This window comes from Trichosurus vulpecula, chromosome 2 (genome assembly GCF_011100635.1).
Source record: "Trichosurus vulpecula isolate mTriVul1 chromosome 2, mTriVul1.pri, whole genome shotgun sequence".
In the NCBI taxonomy this organism is placed as follows: domain Eukaryota; kingdom Metazoa; phylum Chordata; class Mammalia; order Diprotodontia; family Phalangeridae; genus Trichosurus; species Trichosurus vulpecula.
Window position 1 is genome coordinate 116,853,675 of NC_050574.1, and position 17,271 is coordinate 116,870,945.

At 43.2% G+C, this 17,271-nt stretch overlaps 1 protein-coding gene across 1 annotated transcript in view; it reads left to right on the forward strand.

Moving 5' to 3' along the window:
* The window catches only part of TENM4 (teneurin transmembrane protein 4), a 514,686-nt gene that overhangs the window by 408,293 nt on the left and 89,122 nt on the right, over positions 1-17,271 (forward strand). Inside the window, 2 exon segments of the mRNA XM_036743921.1 lie at positions 6,590-6,762; positions 10,633-10,868. Of these exon segments, the coding sequence (XP_036599816.1) occupies positions 6,590-6,762; positions 10,633-10,868 (409 nt within the window).

Consider the following 17,271-nt stretch of genomic DNA (forward strand, 5'->3'; position numbering starts at 1 on the left):
GGCAAGGACCTGGACAGCAGCTTAAAAACATGGAACTACTACTTCTAGCTTCAGTTCCCTGAATTCCACCGAGAGAGGCTAGACTGATGATCTCGAAAATTCTTTCTAAGATTCAGTCAAATGAGATGACGCATGTCAGTGCTTCGCAAACCTTAAGCGCTATACAAACGCTATTATCATTATATAAATTATCATTCTCTAATTTGATCTTCTTCAATATTGAGAAATGGGATTGCTATGGGGGAAGGTATTTGTAAACTCTGAAATGCTAGATAACACGAGTTATTATGATGCTGAGACTCCACTGTAGCTCAGTAAGTTCCAGAATCCCAGACCCTTGTCAGGAAGTAAGGGATTAGCTAGAGAGATGGGAATGAAGGAGCAAGAGAGAACAGAGAGGAGATCGAGTCCCTATCATTTTCTCCTTGTTAGAGTCAATTCAGGACTGCTGAGTCTGCCTCAGCCCGGAGCAGCCGCCTTGAGTATGTTTCTAATATTCAGTAATCCAATTCAGGAAACATTGGTAAATGCCTTTAGTGTACCAGGCACTGTGGTTACTGCTAGAGATACAAAAGTAAAAATTAAACTGTCCCTGCCCCCAAGGAGTTTACATTCTACGAGGGTGGTGGAGGTGGTGGGGGAGGAGAGAGGCATGTACACAGGTAAGTCAATACATGATATATACCAAGTAAATTCTAAGTGGTTTTGGTGAGGACACTAAAAAAGTAACTCAGGCACCCCTTTCACTTGAGGTTTCATTAGACCATAAGCTCCTGAGAGTAGTGTTTCATTCTTTGTAGCCAGAGTGCCTGGCACATAGTAGGTGCTTTGAAATGCTTTTGATGGATCAGGTTGGCACCATAACTGAATTTGTGGGGAGTTAGATTAGGATACGACTTGGGCAAAGGGGGAAATAGAATTTCATTTACAAAGTCAGGGGTACCAGAAACACTTAGGAAGGAAAATGATACTTTCCCCAAGCCTATAGCATGGGAGAAAGTATTCAGTACCGAGAGTAAGAATACCTGGGTTCAAGTCTTGCCTCCACCACTTATATGACCTAATTTCTGAGCCAGAGTTTGGCATCTATAAAATGGGGCTGTTGTGAGAATCAAATGAGAAAGAGCCACATCGTTTATCTTTGTTTCTAATGCCTAGGACAGTACATTGTACACAGTAGATAATTAGGAGAAGTAGCATGATGTAATTTAATGAATCAATGAAGTGCTTATTAAATGCTCACTGTGTGCACAGCACTGAGGATAACATAGAAAAGATACTCGCTGCTCTCAAAGAGGGTTGGGACATTGGGGGCAGAGGTGGGGGGACAACATATCCTGAAGGTTTCAGCTGCACGTCATTTGGAAAGGTCCTCTGATCCTTCAGGAGAATGGAACTTAGAGCTGAGAGATCTAGGTTTGAATTCCACTCCAGAGGTGTGCCTTATAAACCTTCAGGCATTCTAGAAATGGATGCCCTTCTTATTCATCATAAAGGAAGTGTGGGGAAATCAGGACCCAAGAAATAATGTATTTCCAAGGCATAAGCAATTGACAGAATAACGGCATGTGTGTTAAGAACAAACTCCTGTTGCATTTGCAAGTGAGTGCTGAAGGCTGTTATTCAGACCTGATTTGTACACTTCATCTGCCCTTAATTAAAATAATAATAAATGTTAATAGCATATGTTCTCCATCTCACATCCCCATCTCCATTAGGATAAGGAAACAATAGATGCTGGCATGTGACCTTTGGGAAATACTTATGGAAGACAGATCATACCCCCACTCCAAATAACATATTAGCAAAGCCACAAGATAATTACTGATGTTCATGGACTCATTGGTTGGAAGGCACTATTGCTTGGTTCACACAGGCAGTAAGTAAGAGAGCTGGGATTGAACCCAGGTCTACCAACTCCAAATACAATGTTCTTCATCTGCCACCTCGCCTATGAGCCAAGAGTTCTTAACCTGGGGTCCAAGATTTCAAGGGACCTATGAACTTGGATGGGAAAAAAATGGCATCTCTACTCCATTATGCCTATTTTACAGTTGAGGTATCTGAGGCAAAGAGAGGTTATTGAGTGTCTGAGGTTGAGTTTGAACTCAAATCTTCCTGATGTCAGACCGAACACTTTATCCACTGTGCCACCAGCTGCCTCCTAAAAGGCACTTTTCTACCCTTTCTTATTTTAACCTTTCAGAACACCTATGGGCTTTTAGCATTATTCTTCCTGTTTTATAGATGAGAAAATTAAGGCTCAAAGGTAAAACTAGTGCTTACGATTATACAGTGAGCCTGTTAATAACCTCCCAGGGTGGCTTAATATCATTCACTCACCTTTATATTGCCATTTAAGGTTGACAAAGGACCTTTCCTCAATAACGTGTAGTGCAGGTAATGCTGTCTCCATCTTACAAGTGAGAGAACCGAGACCTCTGGTCTCACAGGCATCCTTGGATCATCAAACTTTTTGCATTAGAAGAGACCTCAGTCAGAGGCATCACCTCTCTCCTAATGCAAAAAGTTTGATGACCCAGGAAAGGAAGGCAGCTAGGGAACAAGAAGGAGGGTATCAGTAGCTTCATTTGTATGGCCTAGAGACCTCTGAATGCATCCCAGTGCGGTTCTTCCAGAGAAGGAGAAAGTGGAATGGACCCCTTTCGCTGCTCGAACATCTTTCTAGCTTCATTGATTCTCTCTCATGAGCTCCAGGCTAAGGTTAGGCTGCATCTGCTTCACTGGAGATGCCAAACACTAACTCCTGTCACCCCTGCTGGCCTCCTTCGGTGCTAACAAGCACACTGGGAGGCAGCAAGATGGTTCCATTCCCAGTGCCCAAGTCCCCTGACTCAGATCAGGCCCCAGTGTCGTCGTGTGTCTGCAATAATTACAGTCATGAGGATGATGATGATGAAAAGGAGGAGGAGAAGGAGAAAGACAAAGAAGAAGAGGAGGGGAGGAAGAGGAAAAAGGAGGAGGGGGAAGAGGAGGAGGAAGAGAAAGGGAATAAGGAAGAAGAAGAGGAGGAGAAAGAGAAGGAGGAGGAGAGGAAAAAGATAAGGGAAGAAGGAGAGGAAGAAGAAGAGGGAGGAAAGAAGGAAGAGGGGGGGAGGAAGAGGAAAAGGAGGAGGAGGAAGAGGAGGAAGGAAAGGGAAATGAAGAAGAAGAGGAGGAGAAAGAGAAGGAGGAGGAGAGGAAAAAGATAAAGGGAAAGAAGGAAGAGGAAGAAGAAGAGGGAGGAAAAGAAGGAAGAGGAGGGGGAGGAAGAGAAAGGAGGAAGAGGAGGGGAAGGAAGAGAAGAAAGAGGAGGGGAAGGAAGAGAAGAAAGAGGAGGGGGAGGAAGAGGAAAAAGGAGGAGGAGGAAGAGGAGGAAGAGAAAGGGAAATGAAGAAGAAGAGGAGGAGAAAGAGAAGGAGGAGGAAAGGAAAAAGATAAAGGGAAAGAAGGAAGAGGAAGAAGAAGGGAGGAAAAGAAGGAAGAGGAGGGGAGGAAGAGGAAAAGGAGGAGGAGGAGAAGAGGAGGAAGAGAAAGGGAAATGAAGAAGAAGAGGAGGAGAAAGAGAAGGAGGAGGAAAGGAAAAGATAAAGGGAAGAAGAAGAGGGAAGAAGAAGAGGGAGGAAAAGAAGGAAGAGGAGGGGGAGGAAGAGAAAGGAGGAAGAGGAGGGGAAGGAAGAGAAGAAAGAAAAGGAGGATAAAGGGAAAGAAGGAAGAGGAAGAAGAAGAGGGAGGAAAAGAAGGAAGAGGAGGGGAAGGAAGAGAAGAAAGAAAAGGAGGATAAAGGGAAAGAAGGAAGAGGAAGAAGAAGAGGGAGGAAAAGAAGGAAGAGGAGGGGGAGGAAGAGGAAAAAGGAGGAGGAGGAGGAGGAAGAGAAAGGGAAATGAAGAAGAAGAGGAGGAGAAAGAGAAGGAGGAGGAGAGGAAAAAGATAAAGGGAAAGAAGGAAGAGGAAGAAGAAGAGGGAGGAAAAGAAGGAAGAGGAGGGGGAGGAAGAGGAAAAAGGAGGAGGAGGAAGAGGAGGAAGAGAAAGGGAAATGAAGAAGAAGAGGAGGAGAAAGAGAAGGAGGAGGAAAGGAAAAAGATAAAGGGAAAGAAGGAAGAGGAAGAAGAAGAGGGAGGAAAGAAGGAAGAGGAGGGGGAGGAAGAGAAAGGAGGAAGAGGGGGAAGGAAGAGAAGAAAGAAAAGGAGGATAAAGGGAAAGAAGGAAGAGGAAGAAGAAGAGGAGGAAAAGAAGGAAGAGGAGGGGGAGGAAGAGGAAAAAGGAGGAGGAGGAAGAGGAGGAAGAGAAAGGGAAATGAAGAAGAAGAGAGGAGAAAGAGAAGGAGGAGGAGAGGAAAAAGATAAAGGGAAAGAAGGAAGAGGAAGAAGAAGAGGGAGGAAAAGAAGGAAGATGAGGGGAGGAAGAGAAGGAAGAAGAAAAAGGAGGATAAAGGGAAAGAAGGACGATGAAGAGGAGCATAAAGAGAAAGGAATAAGCTTTCTACATTCTCCTATGTACTAGGCACTGTGCTAAGCTCTTTATAATATCCTCTCATTTGATTCTTCACAACAAATCTGCAAATCTGTTATTAACCCCATTATATGGTTGAGGAAGCTGAGACAACAGAGGTTAAGTGAATTGCATCGGGTCGCCACAGCTAAGCGATCTGAGGCAGATTTGAATTCAAGTCTTCCAGATTCCAGACCCAGTGACCTAGTCACTGTTCCACCTGCCTGACACGTCTGCATAGCCCTTTACAATTTACAAAACATATTTCTTCACAACAGCCCTGTATGATTATCCCCTTTTTACAGATGAGGAAAATCAAGGTTCAGAGAAATGGAGTGACCATATAGGTCACGTAGCTGATTTGTGAGAAGACATGAGTGTCTGTAGGATTGGAAAGTCTGGGGATGAGTTTGTATTCCTCTAATCAAAGCTCTGTGTAAGGCCCCTCTCTTTCTTGGCCCAGCAAAAAAGGGTTTCAGTAACAAACTTGGTACCAGTAGGTGAAAGTTGCAGAGATAGATTTCAGCTGGATCTAAGAAAGAACCTCTTAATAACTGTTGTCCTCATTTCCGCAATGAAATATAAGCTCCTTGAGGGGAGGGGCAGCATTTTTTTTATTTCCATCACCTAGCAAGGGGCCTTGTTCACGGTATGATCATAATGAATGTTTGTTCAATTTAATTGAACAATTAAAGCTATCTCTAGCAATAGAATGGCCTACCTCTTAAGGTAATGAACCATTGAAGGTCTTTGAGCAGAGGCTGGATTACCACTTGTCAGGAATGATGTAGAATGCATTCATGTGTCAGGTAGACATTAGACCAGAAGGATATTTGGGTCATTTCTTCTTCAGTGATTCCATTGGATTTCCAGAATTTCTTAGGCCTGACAAACATCTTCATCAGCCCCACTTCTTCCCGTAATTCCCGCATGGCAAGAGTAAGAGAACTCCAATGCACACCTACGGCTTACATGCTCAGGATCCCCTTCTCCACCCCAGTAGAGTCTCATGAAAACCAGACTCAAGGAGACCAGCCAGTGGTCATCTCCTTGGCAGCATTAAACCGCTGGCCTTCAGTTCTCAGAGGGAGGCTGTGGCATAACTGAGCTTAGGACTCAGACCTGGGCAGAATTGACATGTGAGGGGATATTTTATGTATTAAATATGTAAAATGTCCCTGTCACAAGGAACTGCCGCTAGGTAGCATATTAGAGATAGAGCACAGAGCCTGGAGTCAGGAAGACCTGAGTTCAAATCCAGCCTCAGACATTCACTTGCTGTGTGAGCCCTAGGCAAGTCACTTACCCTCTGTTTATCTCAGTTTTCTCAACCGTCAAATGGGGATAAAAAAGCACTCATGTCCCAGGGTTGTTGTGAGGATCAGACGAGACAGATAGTATTTGTAACACACTTTGCAAACCTTAAAGCATTATGTAAGTGCTAGCTATTTAAATCGTGAGGACAATACCAATGACATACTTCTTGAAATCACGTTCTCCTAGAACTTCAGAGTCAGGGTGATGTAGTGCAACTCCAGCCAGAAACATGACTTCCATCTACACCATCCCCAACAAGGGATCCATCCTCTTCTCTCAAACCACCACCGTTGAGGTAGAAGGGTGTGTCTCACCACCCCTGGAGGTGGCTCGTTCCACCTGGGGCAGCTCTGATTGTGATTTGCGCATAGTGAGCTCTTATTAAATTCAGCATTCATTGGGTGATCTGGAAGCCACCCTGGGACATGCGGGTAGGACTGATGCCCTGTATGTTTTAGTGACTGGCTTTATTGCTTCTCTCCCCAACCAGCAGTATATGAATAAGTTACTTTCCCTGGAACTTAAAGTTTACATAAGCATCCCGTGGGGCAGAGAGTACAAGCTTTATTATGCCCATTTTACAGATGAGAAAATGAAGGCCCAGGGAGAGGACGTGGTCTGCCCCTGGTCTCATAGCTAGTAAGTGACAGAGCAGGGAATATAAATCTGGGTCTCCCAATTCCAAACCCTGCGTTCTTCTCCTACTCCCCCACGCCGCCTTAAGACACCAGCTTCTTGTCTGTTTGTCACTCATGATTCAACCCACTCCTCTGGGCTGCAGGTATGACAGCTTTGGCCGCCTGACAAACGTGACGTTCCCCACCGGTCAGGTGAGCAGCTTCCGAAGCGATACAGACAGCTCAGTGCACGTCCAGGTGGAAACATCCAACAAAGACGACGTGACCATTACCACCAACCTGTCGGCTTCCGGTGCTTTCTACACGCTGCTACAGGGTGAGTCGGGGGCTCGGGGTGGTCTCAGGGACTCTCAGGAAGAAAGAAGTGGGGGTGACCCAGCAGGAAGCACATCTCTTCTGCTAAAGAAGCTGGTTTCGTAAGATTTAGACCTAGAAGGGAGAAACTTTCAGCATCATCCAGCTCCCACTCATTTTACACATGAGGAAACTGAGTCCCGGGGGGATGATTTCCCTGGGGTAAGTAAGCCACAGAAATTCCGTATCCATTGATGCCCAAACCAGTTTCTTTGAAGCTTCTCTCATGGCTTGCATCAAAAGTATGCACGCATGCATACACACACACACACACACCACACACACACACACACACACAGTCAGCCTCGCTCATGGATGACCCAGACCAGTCTGAGTCCTGCAACCCTCAGCCTGACCCTTCTGAGCAGTATTTCTCATGTGGCATTGTCAGGTTCTGTTACTGTCTGAACAAAGGCTGAAGCATCCATTAGCTCCTAATCCGGCTGACCTCGTTACTCTGCCTTTCTAATGGCTTCCAGATTAAAGACACTTTCACACAGATGCAGACAGGGAGCATAAAAGGAAACAGGAATAAGTACACCTAATTATGAAGGGGGGTTGGCTTTGGAGAAGCCCCCCTTGCTGCTCATAAGAAAGTTCATTTGTGCCATTGGAGAAGCCCAGAGAGAAAGGCTTCTGATCTAAGGTGTGTAACTTTATTATTAAAATGCTGTTATCCTAGGTTCATAGACGTAGAGCTAGAAAGGGACCTCAGAGGCCAGTGAGTCCAACCACTTCATTTACAAGTGAGGAAATTGAGGCCCAGGAAGGTTAAAGGGCTTATCCAGGGTCACACAGCTAGTGGAGCCTTGGACCTGAGTTCAAATGTGACCTCAGACACTTACTAGGTGTGTGACCCCGGCAAATCACTTAACCTCTCTCTGTCTCAGTTTCCTAGTCTGTATAATAATAGCACCTACCTCCCCGGATTGCTGTGAGGATCAAATAAGGTGATATTTGTAAAATGCCTAGCACAGTGCCTGGCACATAGTAGGTCCTGTATAAATGCTAGCTATTAATGCTAGTAGTTAAGTGTCTGAAGTTGGATTTGAGCCTGTGTCTTCCTGACCCCAAGTCTAATGGCTCTAACATTATGTTTCTCATCCCTACCATTAATATAGCCCTTCACAGTTTATAAAGTACTTTCAGATCCATTATTTAATATGAACTCACAATACTCCCGTTTTACAGATGGACAAAGAGGCTCAGAGAAGTGCCATGACTTGTCCACAGTCACACAGCCAGAAAGTAACATAGTTATGAGCAATCCTAAGTCTTCTGACCCCAAGTTTTCCATTAATTCTAGAAACTTCTTAGCTTGTCCTTCAAAATCTATCTACTACAGCCACCTCCATTCACCCTTCATGTCTTGTCATACCATGGTACCTTTGATGAGATCATGAAATGGGTCTGGGGCACAGACCACTGGGTTTAAAGTCACAAAGCCCTGAGTTTCAAACCTTTCTCTGCTACTGGCTAACTGTGTGGCTTTGGGCAAGGCTCTTTACCTGTCCCTGCCTCCTTATCTATAAATAAAGATATTGGCCCATGTGAACTCTAAGGTTGCTTTCTAGCTTTAAATCTATGACCTTGTAATTTAAGTAACTGATGAGAAAAGACTCGATTTAATTAAATTTTTCTAGGAAAAAAGACATCTTATCATCATATCACTAACTTTGATGAATTAAGTAGGCTTCCCTTTTAAGCTGGCACCTAGTAAGTCTTTTAAAGCTGTGGTTGGTTGTTTTTCTTGTGTTTTCCAACCTGTGTTTCCATGGACCTCTTTACAGAAAGTAGGTTAACAGCCATTTAGAGTAAAATTTAAATTCTGATGAAAATATAGAAAATATGTTTTATTATTTATTTTTATCCATCATCTACCTGTGACAGAGACTCAAATAGTGATGAATATAGAATAAGTCCTCAGTAAACAAACCATAGAATGTTAGATCTGGAAGCACACTTAGAACACAGACTATAAGAACACAGTAAACAGAATTTGGAGCCAGGAAGAACCTTTGACCATAAAATGTTCAAATATTAAATGTAGGGCATAGAATTTTAGAATGCAGAATACAAGAACAGAGAAAATAGAAATTTGGAGCTGGGAGGAACCTTTGACCATAGAATGTTCAAACATTAAATGTGGGACACAGAATTTTAGAATGCAGAATTACAAGAACATAGAAAATAGAAATTTGGAGCCAGGAGGAACCTTTGACCATAGAATGTTCAAACATTAAATGTGGGACACAGAATTTTAGAATGCAGAATACAAGAACACAGAAAATGGAAATTTGGAGCCGGGAGGAACCTTTGACCATAGGATATTCAAACATTAAATGTGGGACACAGAATTTTAGAATGCAGAATACAAAATATTAGAGCTGGAAAGGGCCAGGAGGAAGTGATCTGAAAGGGTGGATAATATCATAGAGTACTGTACCTCGAATCAGGAACCTCAGATTAAATCCTATCTCAGACATTTGCTAGGCATGCTGGCCACTGGCAAATCACTTAATTTCTCAAAACCTCCATTCCTTCATTTGTCAAATGAGAATAATAATGCTACCATTACTATCTACTTTACACATGTGTGTATACAAACCTGAACATGATATGTATGTGTTTATATCACTTTCAGGTTGGCAAAACTCCTTACATATGTGTGTGTACATACACATATATGTATATATGAGTTACTATACACATATAAATGCATATACACACACACATATATACATATACATATATATACATACATACATCATACACACACAGAGACAGCTAGGTGGCACAGTGGATAGAGTGTTGAGCCTGGAGACAGGAAGAACTGAGTTCAAATCTGGCCTCAGATCCTTAATTAGCTGTGTGACCCTGGGCAAGTCACTTAACCCTATTTGCCTCAGTTGCCTCATCTAAAATGAACTGGAGAAGGAAATTGCAAACCATTCCAGTGTCTTTGACAAGAAAGCTCCAAATGGAGTCATAAGGAGTCAGACGTGACTAAAAAAGGCTGAACAACAATATATCTATCTATATGTCTATATTTTATCTATCTGTATATGTTATTACCGTAGAAAGTTAAAACTAGAGGGGATCTCCAAGATCATCAAGCCCAGGAGTTCTTAACTCGTAGTCTATGAAATTTGTTTTTGTTATATTTCAGTAATTGTATGCCAATATAACTGGTTTTCTTTTTAATCCTATGTATTTCATTTTTGCACTTACTTAACATTATTCTAAGAAGACCCTAGGCTTCACCTGACTGCTAAGATGTTGATGACACAAAAATGGTTTAAAAAAAAACTCCTGTCCTGGCCCAAATCCCTTGTTTGACAGATAAGAAACCGAAGCCCAGAGGATTAAAGCTATTTGCCCAAGGCACAATGGGACCTGGAGTGAGGAAAACCTGAATTCAAATTCTGACTCAGTGATGTACTAACTGTGTGACCCTGGACAAGTCACTTAACCTCTATTTGCCTTAGTTTCTTCACCTGTAAAATGGGAGTGATCATCATAACTTCCTCCTAGGATTGTAGTGAGGATCGAATAAGATAATATCTGCAAAGCACTTTTCCACCCTTAAAGCACTGTATAAATGCTAGTTATTAAACTTGTTGTCATGCAGTAAATGAGTGGTAGGAGAGTGTGGGAGCCCAGTCTACTGTTCTTTTCTTTATACTTCATTGCTACTCATTGTCTGATTGATTGGCTACTCGGTAGCAATTAGAATGATTCTTGAGTTGCTTTAAAGAAAGCACTCCGCTGCCCTCATGCTACCCCTGCTATGTGTTTTAATAGAGCTTCTCTGTCTCTGCTCTTCCCACAGACCAAGTACGAAACAGCTACTACCTCGGTGCCGATGGCTCCCTGCGGTTGATGCTGGCCAATGGGATGGAAGTGGCCTTACAGACTGAGCCCCACCTTTTGGCTGGCACCGTCAACCCAACAGTGGGCAAGAGGAACGTGACCTTGCCCATTGACAATGGGCTCAACCTGGTGGAATGGAGACAGCGCAAGGAGCAGGCCAGGGGCCAGGTCACCGTCTTCGGACGCCGGCTACGGGTAAGCAAGCCGATCCTTGAACCTTGAGCCAGAAGGGACCTTTGAGACTGTAGTTCAGGCTGCTCATTTTACAGATAAAAATAAGGAAAATAAGGGCCAGAAAGAATAGAGGGTCAGAGTTAGAATCAGAGTGGCCTGAGTTTGAATCCAGCCATAGGTGCTTGCTTGCTCCGTGACCCTGGGCAAGTGTCTTAACGTCTTTCTGCCTCAGTTTCTTTTTCTGTAAAATGAGGATTATAATAGCACCCACTTCCCAGAGTTGTTGTGAAGATTCATTAAATGAGGATACCACATAAAAAACACTTTGTGAACCTTGAAATGCTCTATAAACTCCAGCTATTGTTATTAGCTGTTATAAATAGTAATTATTCATGAATTAGTCATCAATAATTAAGTGATAACTTATTTACTATTAATTATTATATTAAGTGACCTAATCAAGTGATGGGTCGCATACATAGCAAGTTATAGAGCGAGGATGAACTCAGGTTCTCCAGCTACAAATCCAAATCTCTTTCTTCCAGACCACATTGCCTGGGTCAGTAAATTTTTTTCAAATATTTTTATAACTGTTTTATTACAGTTGGTTTCTTTTGTCATCCTATATTTTTTATTTTGTGTATTTAAAAATGCGATTCTGATAAGGAGTCCACAGGGCCAAAAGGGGTCCATGGCACAAAAAAAAGTATCAGAACCCCTGCTCTGCAGGGTGCATAGTCTTGGATTATCCTAAGCACAATCATATCCAATCAGTCAATAAACTTTTATTAAGCATCAACTTTATGTCAGATATTGAACTAAATGCTGGGGATACGAAGAAAAGTGAAAAACAGCCCTTACTCTCAAGAAGCTTACAAGCTAATAAAGGGAGAGACAACCTGCAAAAAACTATGTACAACCATAATATGAAGAGTATAAATTGGAGATGGTTAACATCAAGCCAAAAGAGAGACCCATCTGGGGTGAACCACGGTAGAGTTCTGTTTTTGAGCATGTGGAGTTTGACGCAGTGGCAGAACGTTTTGATTAGGATCTCAAGCAGGTAACTAAAGATTCTAGGATGTAGTGCAGAAGATGGATGAAGGCTGAAGGGGTAGATTTGGGGGTCATCTGTATAAAGGAGATGATTACATTCGTAGGAAAGAGTGTAGAGGCAGATGGGAAGCAGCCTGGGCCATTGGCTCAGAGGATGCCAAGGCTTAGGGAGCAGCAGATAATGAACCAGTGAAGGAGGCTCAGAAAGAGTGACCCAATGGGTAGAAGGAAAATGAGAAGAAAGAAGAATCCTAGAGCCCAAGAGAGGATAGACTGTAGGAAAAGGGGCTTGGTCAGTGGTATCCAGTGTAACAAAAGATCCACCAGAATGAACGCTGAGAAAAGGCTTAAGGCTTATAGGATCATAAACGTATACCTGGAAGGGAAATTAAAGGTCATCTAGTCCAGCCCCCTCCTCAATTTACAGATGAGGAAACTGAGGCCCAGAGAGGTAAAGTATCACCTCCAGTTCTTTTTCCAGCATCATCGGTAACCTTTGAGAAAGTCGTTTCAGTCAGAGAGGGTATTGAAGCCAGATTGCAAGGGATCGAGAAGAGAATCGGGAGGTGAGACATGGAAGTCATGTAGAGACAGTAACTTTGTGTATTTTTAGGACTTTAGCAATTAAAAAGACAAAAGGATTGGGAGCACAGTCGGACAGGATGGAAATCAGAGGAAGGACTTTTGTTTTTGTTTTCTAAACATAAAGGAGACGTGAGCATTTTTGTAGGGAACAGGAATTAGGGAGGGATTGTAGGCGAGGGGATGATTGTTGGAGCAAATCCGCAGAGTAGGAGCCAAGATCAAGGTGCAAGAGGAAGGGTTAGCTTTGGCTCCAGTGCTTCATAGCTGTGCAGCCCAGGGGAAAGGACAATCCTCTTCCTAAGCTTCAGTCTCCTTATCCACAAAACAGCAACTCTAATACTTTTCCTCCTTAATAAGATTGGTGCAGAAAGTACTTTGTAAAACCCTAAGCACCATAGGAATGTGAGTTTTTGTTATTAATATTACTGTTGTCTTGTTACTGTAACCGTTCATGCTTTTGATGGAGTCTTCAATCACATGGTCTTTAAGGTTCCTTCCAGCTTCTGTGATTCTAGGTTGGCTAGAAACCCACGGCCCCCAGAATACTGTCTGAAATTAAAGCGTTACTGGGGATGGGCAAGGGGGGAGCTCTCCCAATAACGTAACTCATTTTTTACAGGCGTGAACTTTTTAATAAAGAAGGATGTAAAATAATCTCTCTGCTGCCAGCACGGTTCCCAAGCTATCTGCTTAATTCAATTTTATTTATTCAGCCACAGAGCTGACACACAGTTTCGCAAGAGCCCTAGCTAAGAGATAACCACTCCCTTCCTAATCTCAGAAGCAGTGGGCAGTCAGGGCTGGACATTATAGAGGAGTTTTGACATAGCTAATGGTCCCCTCCATTAATGGGAGCTGTCCCTCCCTGCCTAACATTCTCAGTGTTTCCACCATGAGCCCAGCCCCTGTCTCCTGTGTTCTCAGCATCAATACTCGTGTCTCATGGAAATTCTATGCAGCGATATTTTTTATCTCCACAATTGTGTCTGATTACCCCTGGGAAGACAGCCTTATTACAGCCGTGCCATCCTGGTCTCTACAGTTAGACTTGTCTCAGCATTTTCATTATAAATCCTCATTTTCAGGGCTTTGTAACTTGGACAGGCAGAGGTTGGAGGTGGGAGTGAGCGGGAAGGGAGGGGAGGATGCCACACACGCACATCTTTGCCTGCTTGGAGCTGTTCCTCTGCCATTTTTCTAAGTTGAGGGATCCTTTGAAGACTGGAGGATGTGCGAATTGGGAAAGGTTTGGTAAATTCTCCCGGGCTTCCAAAGAGCCCCTCTTTTAAATGGGTAGAGAGATGCACAAGTCCTTGGCATTCAGAGTAAGGTCTTAAAAGGGACTCTTTTAAAACCTGTTTTCCACCAAGAAGGGTTGAGATGGCTTAAGAGATGGACTGTGATGGGAAACCAAGTATTACCATCTGTGTCTAGATCTTCCTCCTGCCCTTAAGCCAGTCAAAAATCAATTCAACCCGACACCTGTCTTGCTCTTTTGAGGTCACGTGGTATAATTCATCACTATTAATTATACCTTTTTTAAGGCAACAGAGTGTAGTGAAAAGAACATTGGCTTAGAGTTAGAAGGCCTGGGTTTAATCCATGATTTCAATACTTAATAGCTTTGTGGTGACCTTAGACAAAGGACATTTCTTTTCCAGTCTCGGTTTCCTCATTTTCAAATGAGAGGGTTAGAATAGATAATCTCTAAAGTCTCTTGGGAATCCCATGACTCTAAGGGAGACACTAAGCAGAATTCTGAGGGGTAAAAGGTAGCTTATCTTTACCAATCCTCAGGACAAATACCAAAGATAATAATTGTGACTAGCTTTTGTATAGCATCCACCATATGGCGGGCTCTGTACTAAGTACGTTACAATCATCATCCTATTTGAAGACTAGGTGGTACGGTGGATAGTAGGCTGGGCCTGGATTCAGGAAGACATGAGTTCTAATCTGCCCTCAGATACCAGCTAGGTGATCTCTCGCAAGTTGCTGCCTCAGTTTCCTTATCTGTAAAAGTTGGGATAATAATAGCACCTACCTCTCAAGGGAGTTGGAGAAGTAAAATAAGTTACTATTTATAAATTGCCATGTACGTGCCATCTATCTTATTATTAGCATATGATAACCGAATGCTAGCTTATTATTAGATAGTGATAATAATAGCTGATGCTAGCTATTAATTCATGTAGGTATTATTAACATAGATATTCTTATCCCCATTTTACAGATAAAGAAACTGAGACTGAGAGATTATTCATCCTATGGTTACTGAGCTACTAGTATCTGAAACAGGATTTGAAAGATATTCCTTGTTTCAAGTCCATTGTTCTTTCCTTTGGGTCACATGAGAAAGTTAGGGTGAAGCTATGTGGGGGTTCAGGAGCCTTGAATGCCAGGCAAAGAAGTTTGCTTTTACTTGGTAAAAATGAGAAGATGCTGAAGATTTTTAATTAAGGGAAACCAGATTGACATGTGATAAAGACTATTCTGACAAAAAAGAATTCTAGTGCATAATCAAAACATTGGTGAGAATTCACATGAGATGTCCTATGACCATTTCGCAAATCAAAGCAGAGATGTCAGAGCTCTGGGGTCTCTTGGGTTTTTCTCACTTGTCTTCCTCCTTATTATCAGTAACTGTGCTTGGGAGCATTCTGGAGCTCAAAGGAACCTCTAGATATGGTGGAAAAGACAGAATTCTTATTTAAAATCAGGCCTTACTTAAAAGATCTGTGATTTTTTCCCAGTTGTGGGCACTTCCACAGCTGCACACAGCAAACCTCCCATCTCTTAGTACATGGCCTTCAGAAGTGACAATCAGGGCTGCCATCAGGAGGAAGCGTGGTGTCTCAGATAAAGCACAACACTTGGAGTTAGGACACTTGGGTCTGAATCCTGACTCCTTCCTCTGTATGTCTTTTCGCTTTTCTGGGTTCCACCTTCCTCAAATGTAAAATGGGCATAGCATTGACTGTACAATCTGCCTGCCATGGGTTGTTGTGAGAGAGACTGTGAGCAAGCTTAATGCCCTGGAGAAGTGGGGGGCTATCATTGTTAGGCCCCCATGGTTGTCTTCCCAGCCATTTCTTTAAGGAGCATCCCCAGAGGGATCTTGAAGAAGTCCCTAGGGATGGTTCCTCCAGTCATTGCCAGGAACACCGGCACAGACACTGAGGACAGAGCCCCTTCCAGAACTTTGCCCCAGCATGCAATTCAATTTCCTTTGAAAGCCAGAAAAGCAGGGGATCCCAAAGGAATAGCAGTAAATCACAGCTTTCAGATTTTAATAAAGAAAAGGAATTTTGCATCCTATTTCTGTATTTATGACCAACCCCATAGGTATCGGCCTGTGCCACCAGTGACATACTGAGCCAGGTCCTGCAGCTTAAACACTGGGGCCTGTTTAGAATTTCCCAGCTGGATACATGCAGCCTTTTGGCTCATTTCTTTCCCACACATTAGCCCCCGAGTCTTTGAACCATTTCATAAGCTCCCTATTGAGGGGACAAGAATGTTCTAAAGAGCGCTGGGCTTTGTTATCCCATGATCTGAGTTAAAGTTTTGCTCTTTACCAGCCTTAAGACCTTGCAGAGCTCATGAGCTGCCACGAGCCTCAGCTTTCTCAACTGAAAATGGGGGTAATAATCTTCACATTACCTACTTCGGCACTCCTTGTAAACTAGAACATGCTATAGAAACGCAGAGTAACACTATAACTGTATCCTAGAAGAATATTGAGCTACAAGGCCAGAGGGCTGGGTTCAAGTTCCAGCTCAGTCATTAAATTGTTGTATGACATTGGTCAAGTCACTTGAACCCTCTGACCTTTCCTCCGATATAAAATGAAGGCCATGGAGGCAAGGCCTCTAAGGTCCCTGCCAGCCCTAAAATGCTTTTGTTTTATAAGTCCCTTCTTTCGTGCCGTGACTTCAACCCTAAAGATACTAGGGAACTTGAACCCTTGATGATATGCAAAGGGTGCTAGGCGTGGAGTCAGAAGACCAGAGTTTATATCCCAGCTCTTCCGTAGCCTGCCTATGTGACCTCTCCTTTCTAGATCACTGTTTCTTCTTCTGTAAAATGAAAGCACCTGTCTAGGTGGTCATTGCCTTTCTAATGTTCTAATCATCATTGTCATTATCCTGATCATCAGAGCTACGGTTTATTTATCACTTGGAGGTTTGCAAAGCTCTTCATGTAGGTTAACTTATTGGGTCCTCCCAACTATCTGGTGAGAGAGGCATCGTTATTATCCCCACTTTATAGATGAGAAAACAGAGTCTAAGGAAGGCTAAGTGACTTGCCCAGGGTCACACAGTGAGTAAGTATCTGAGGTTGGGATCAGACTCAAGTCTTCCTGATACTAAGGCCAACACTCTGTCCACTGTGCACCTGATTGGCTAACACTCTGATTTTTAAGGCCCCTTCCACCTGCAGCACTTCTGTATTCTGGTTTGTAATATTCTGTATTCTAAGTCTCTAATATTCCATCTTCTAAGATCCTCTCCAGATTCAGCAGTCTGAGAACTGGGATCCTCACTGATTTCTCTCTCTCCACTGTTTCTGCAGGTTCACAACCGAAACCTCCTGTCCCTGGACTTTGATCGAGTGACTCGGACAGAGAAGATCTATGATGACCACGGAAGTTTACTCTTCGGATCCTGTATGACCAGGCTGGGAGGCCCAGTCTTTGGTCCCCCAGCAGCAGGCTGAATGGTGTCAATGTGACCTACTCCCCAGGTGCCACATTGCCGGCATCCAGAGGGGCACCATGTCA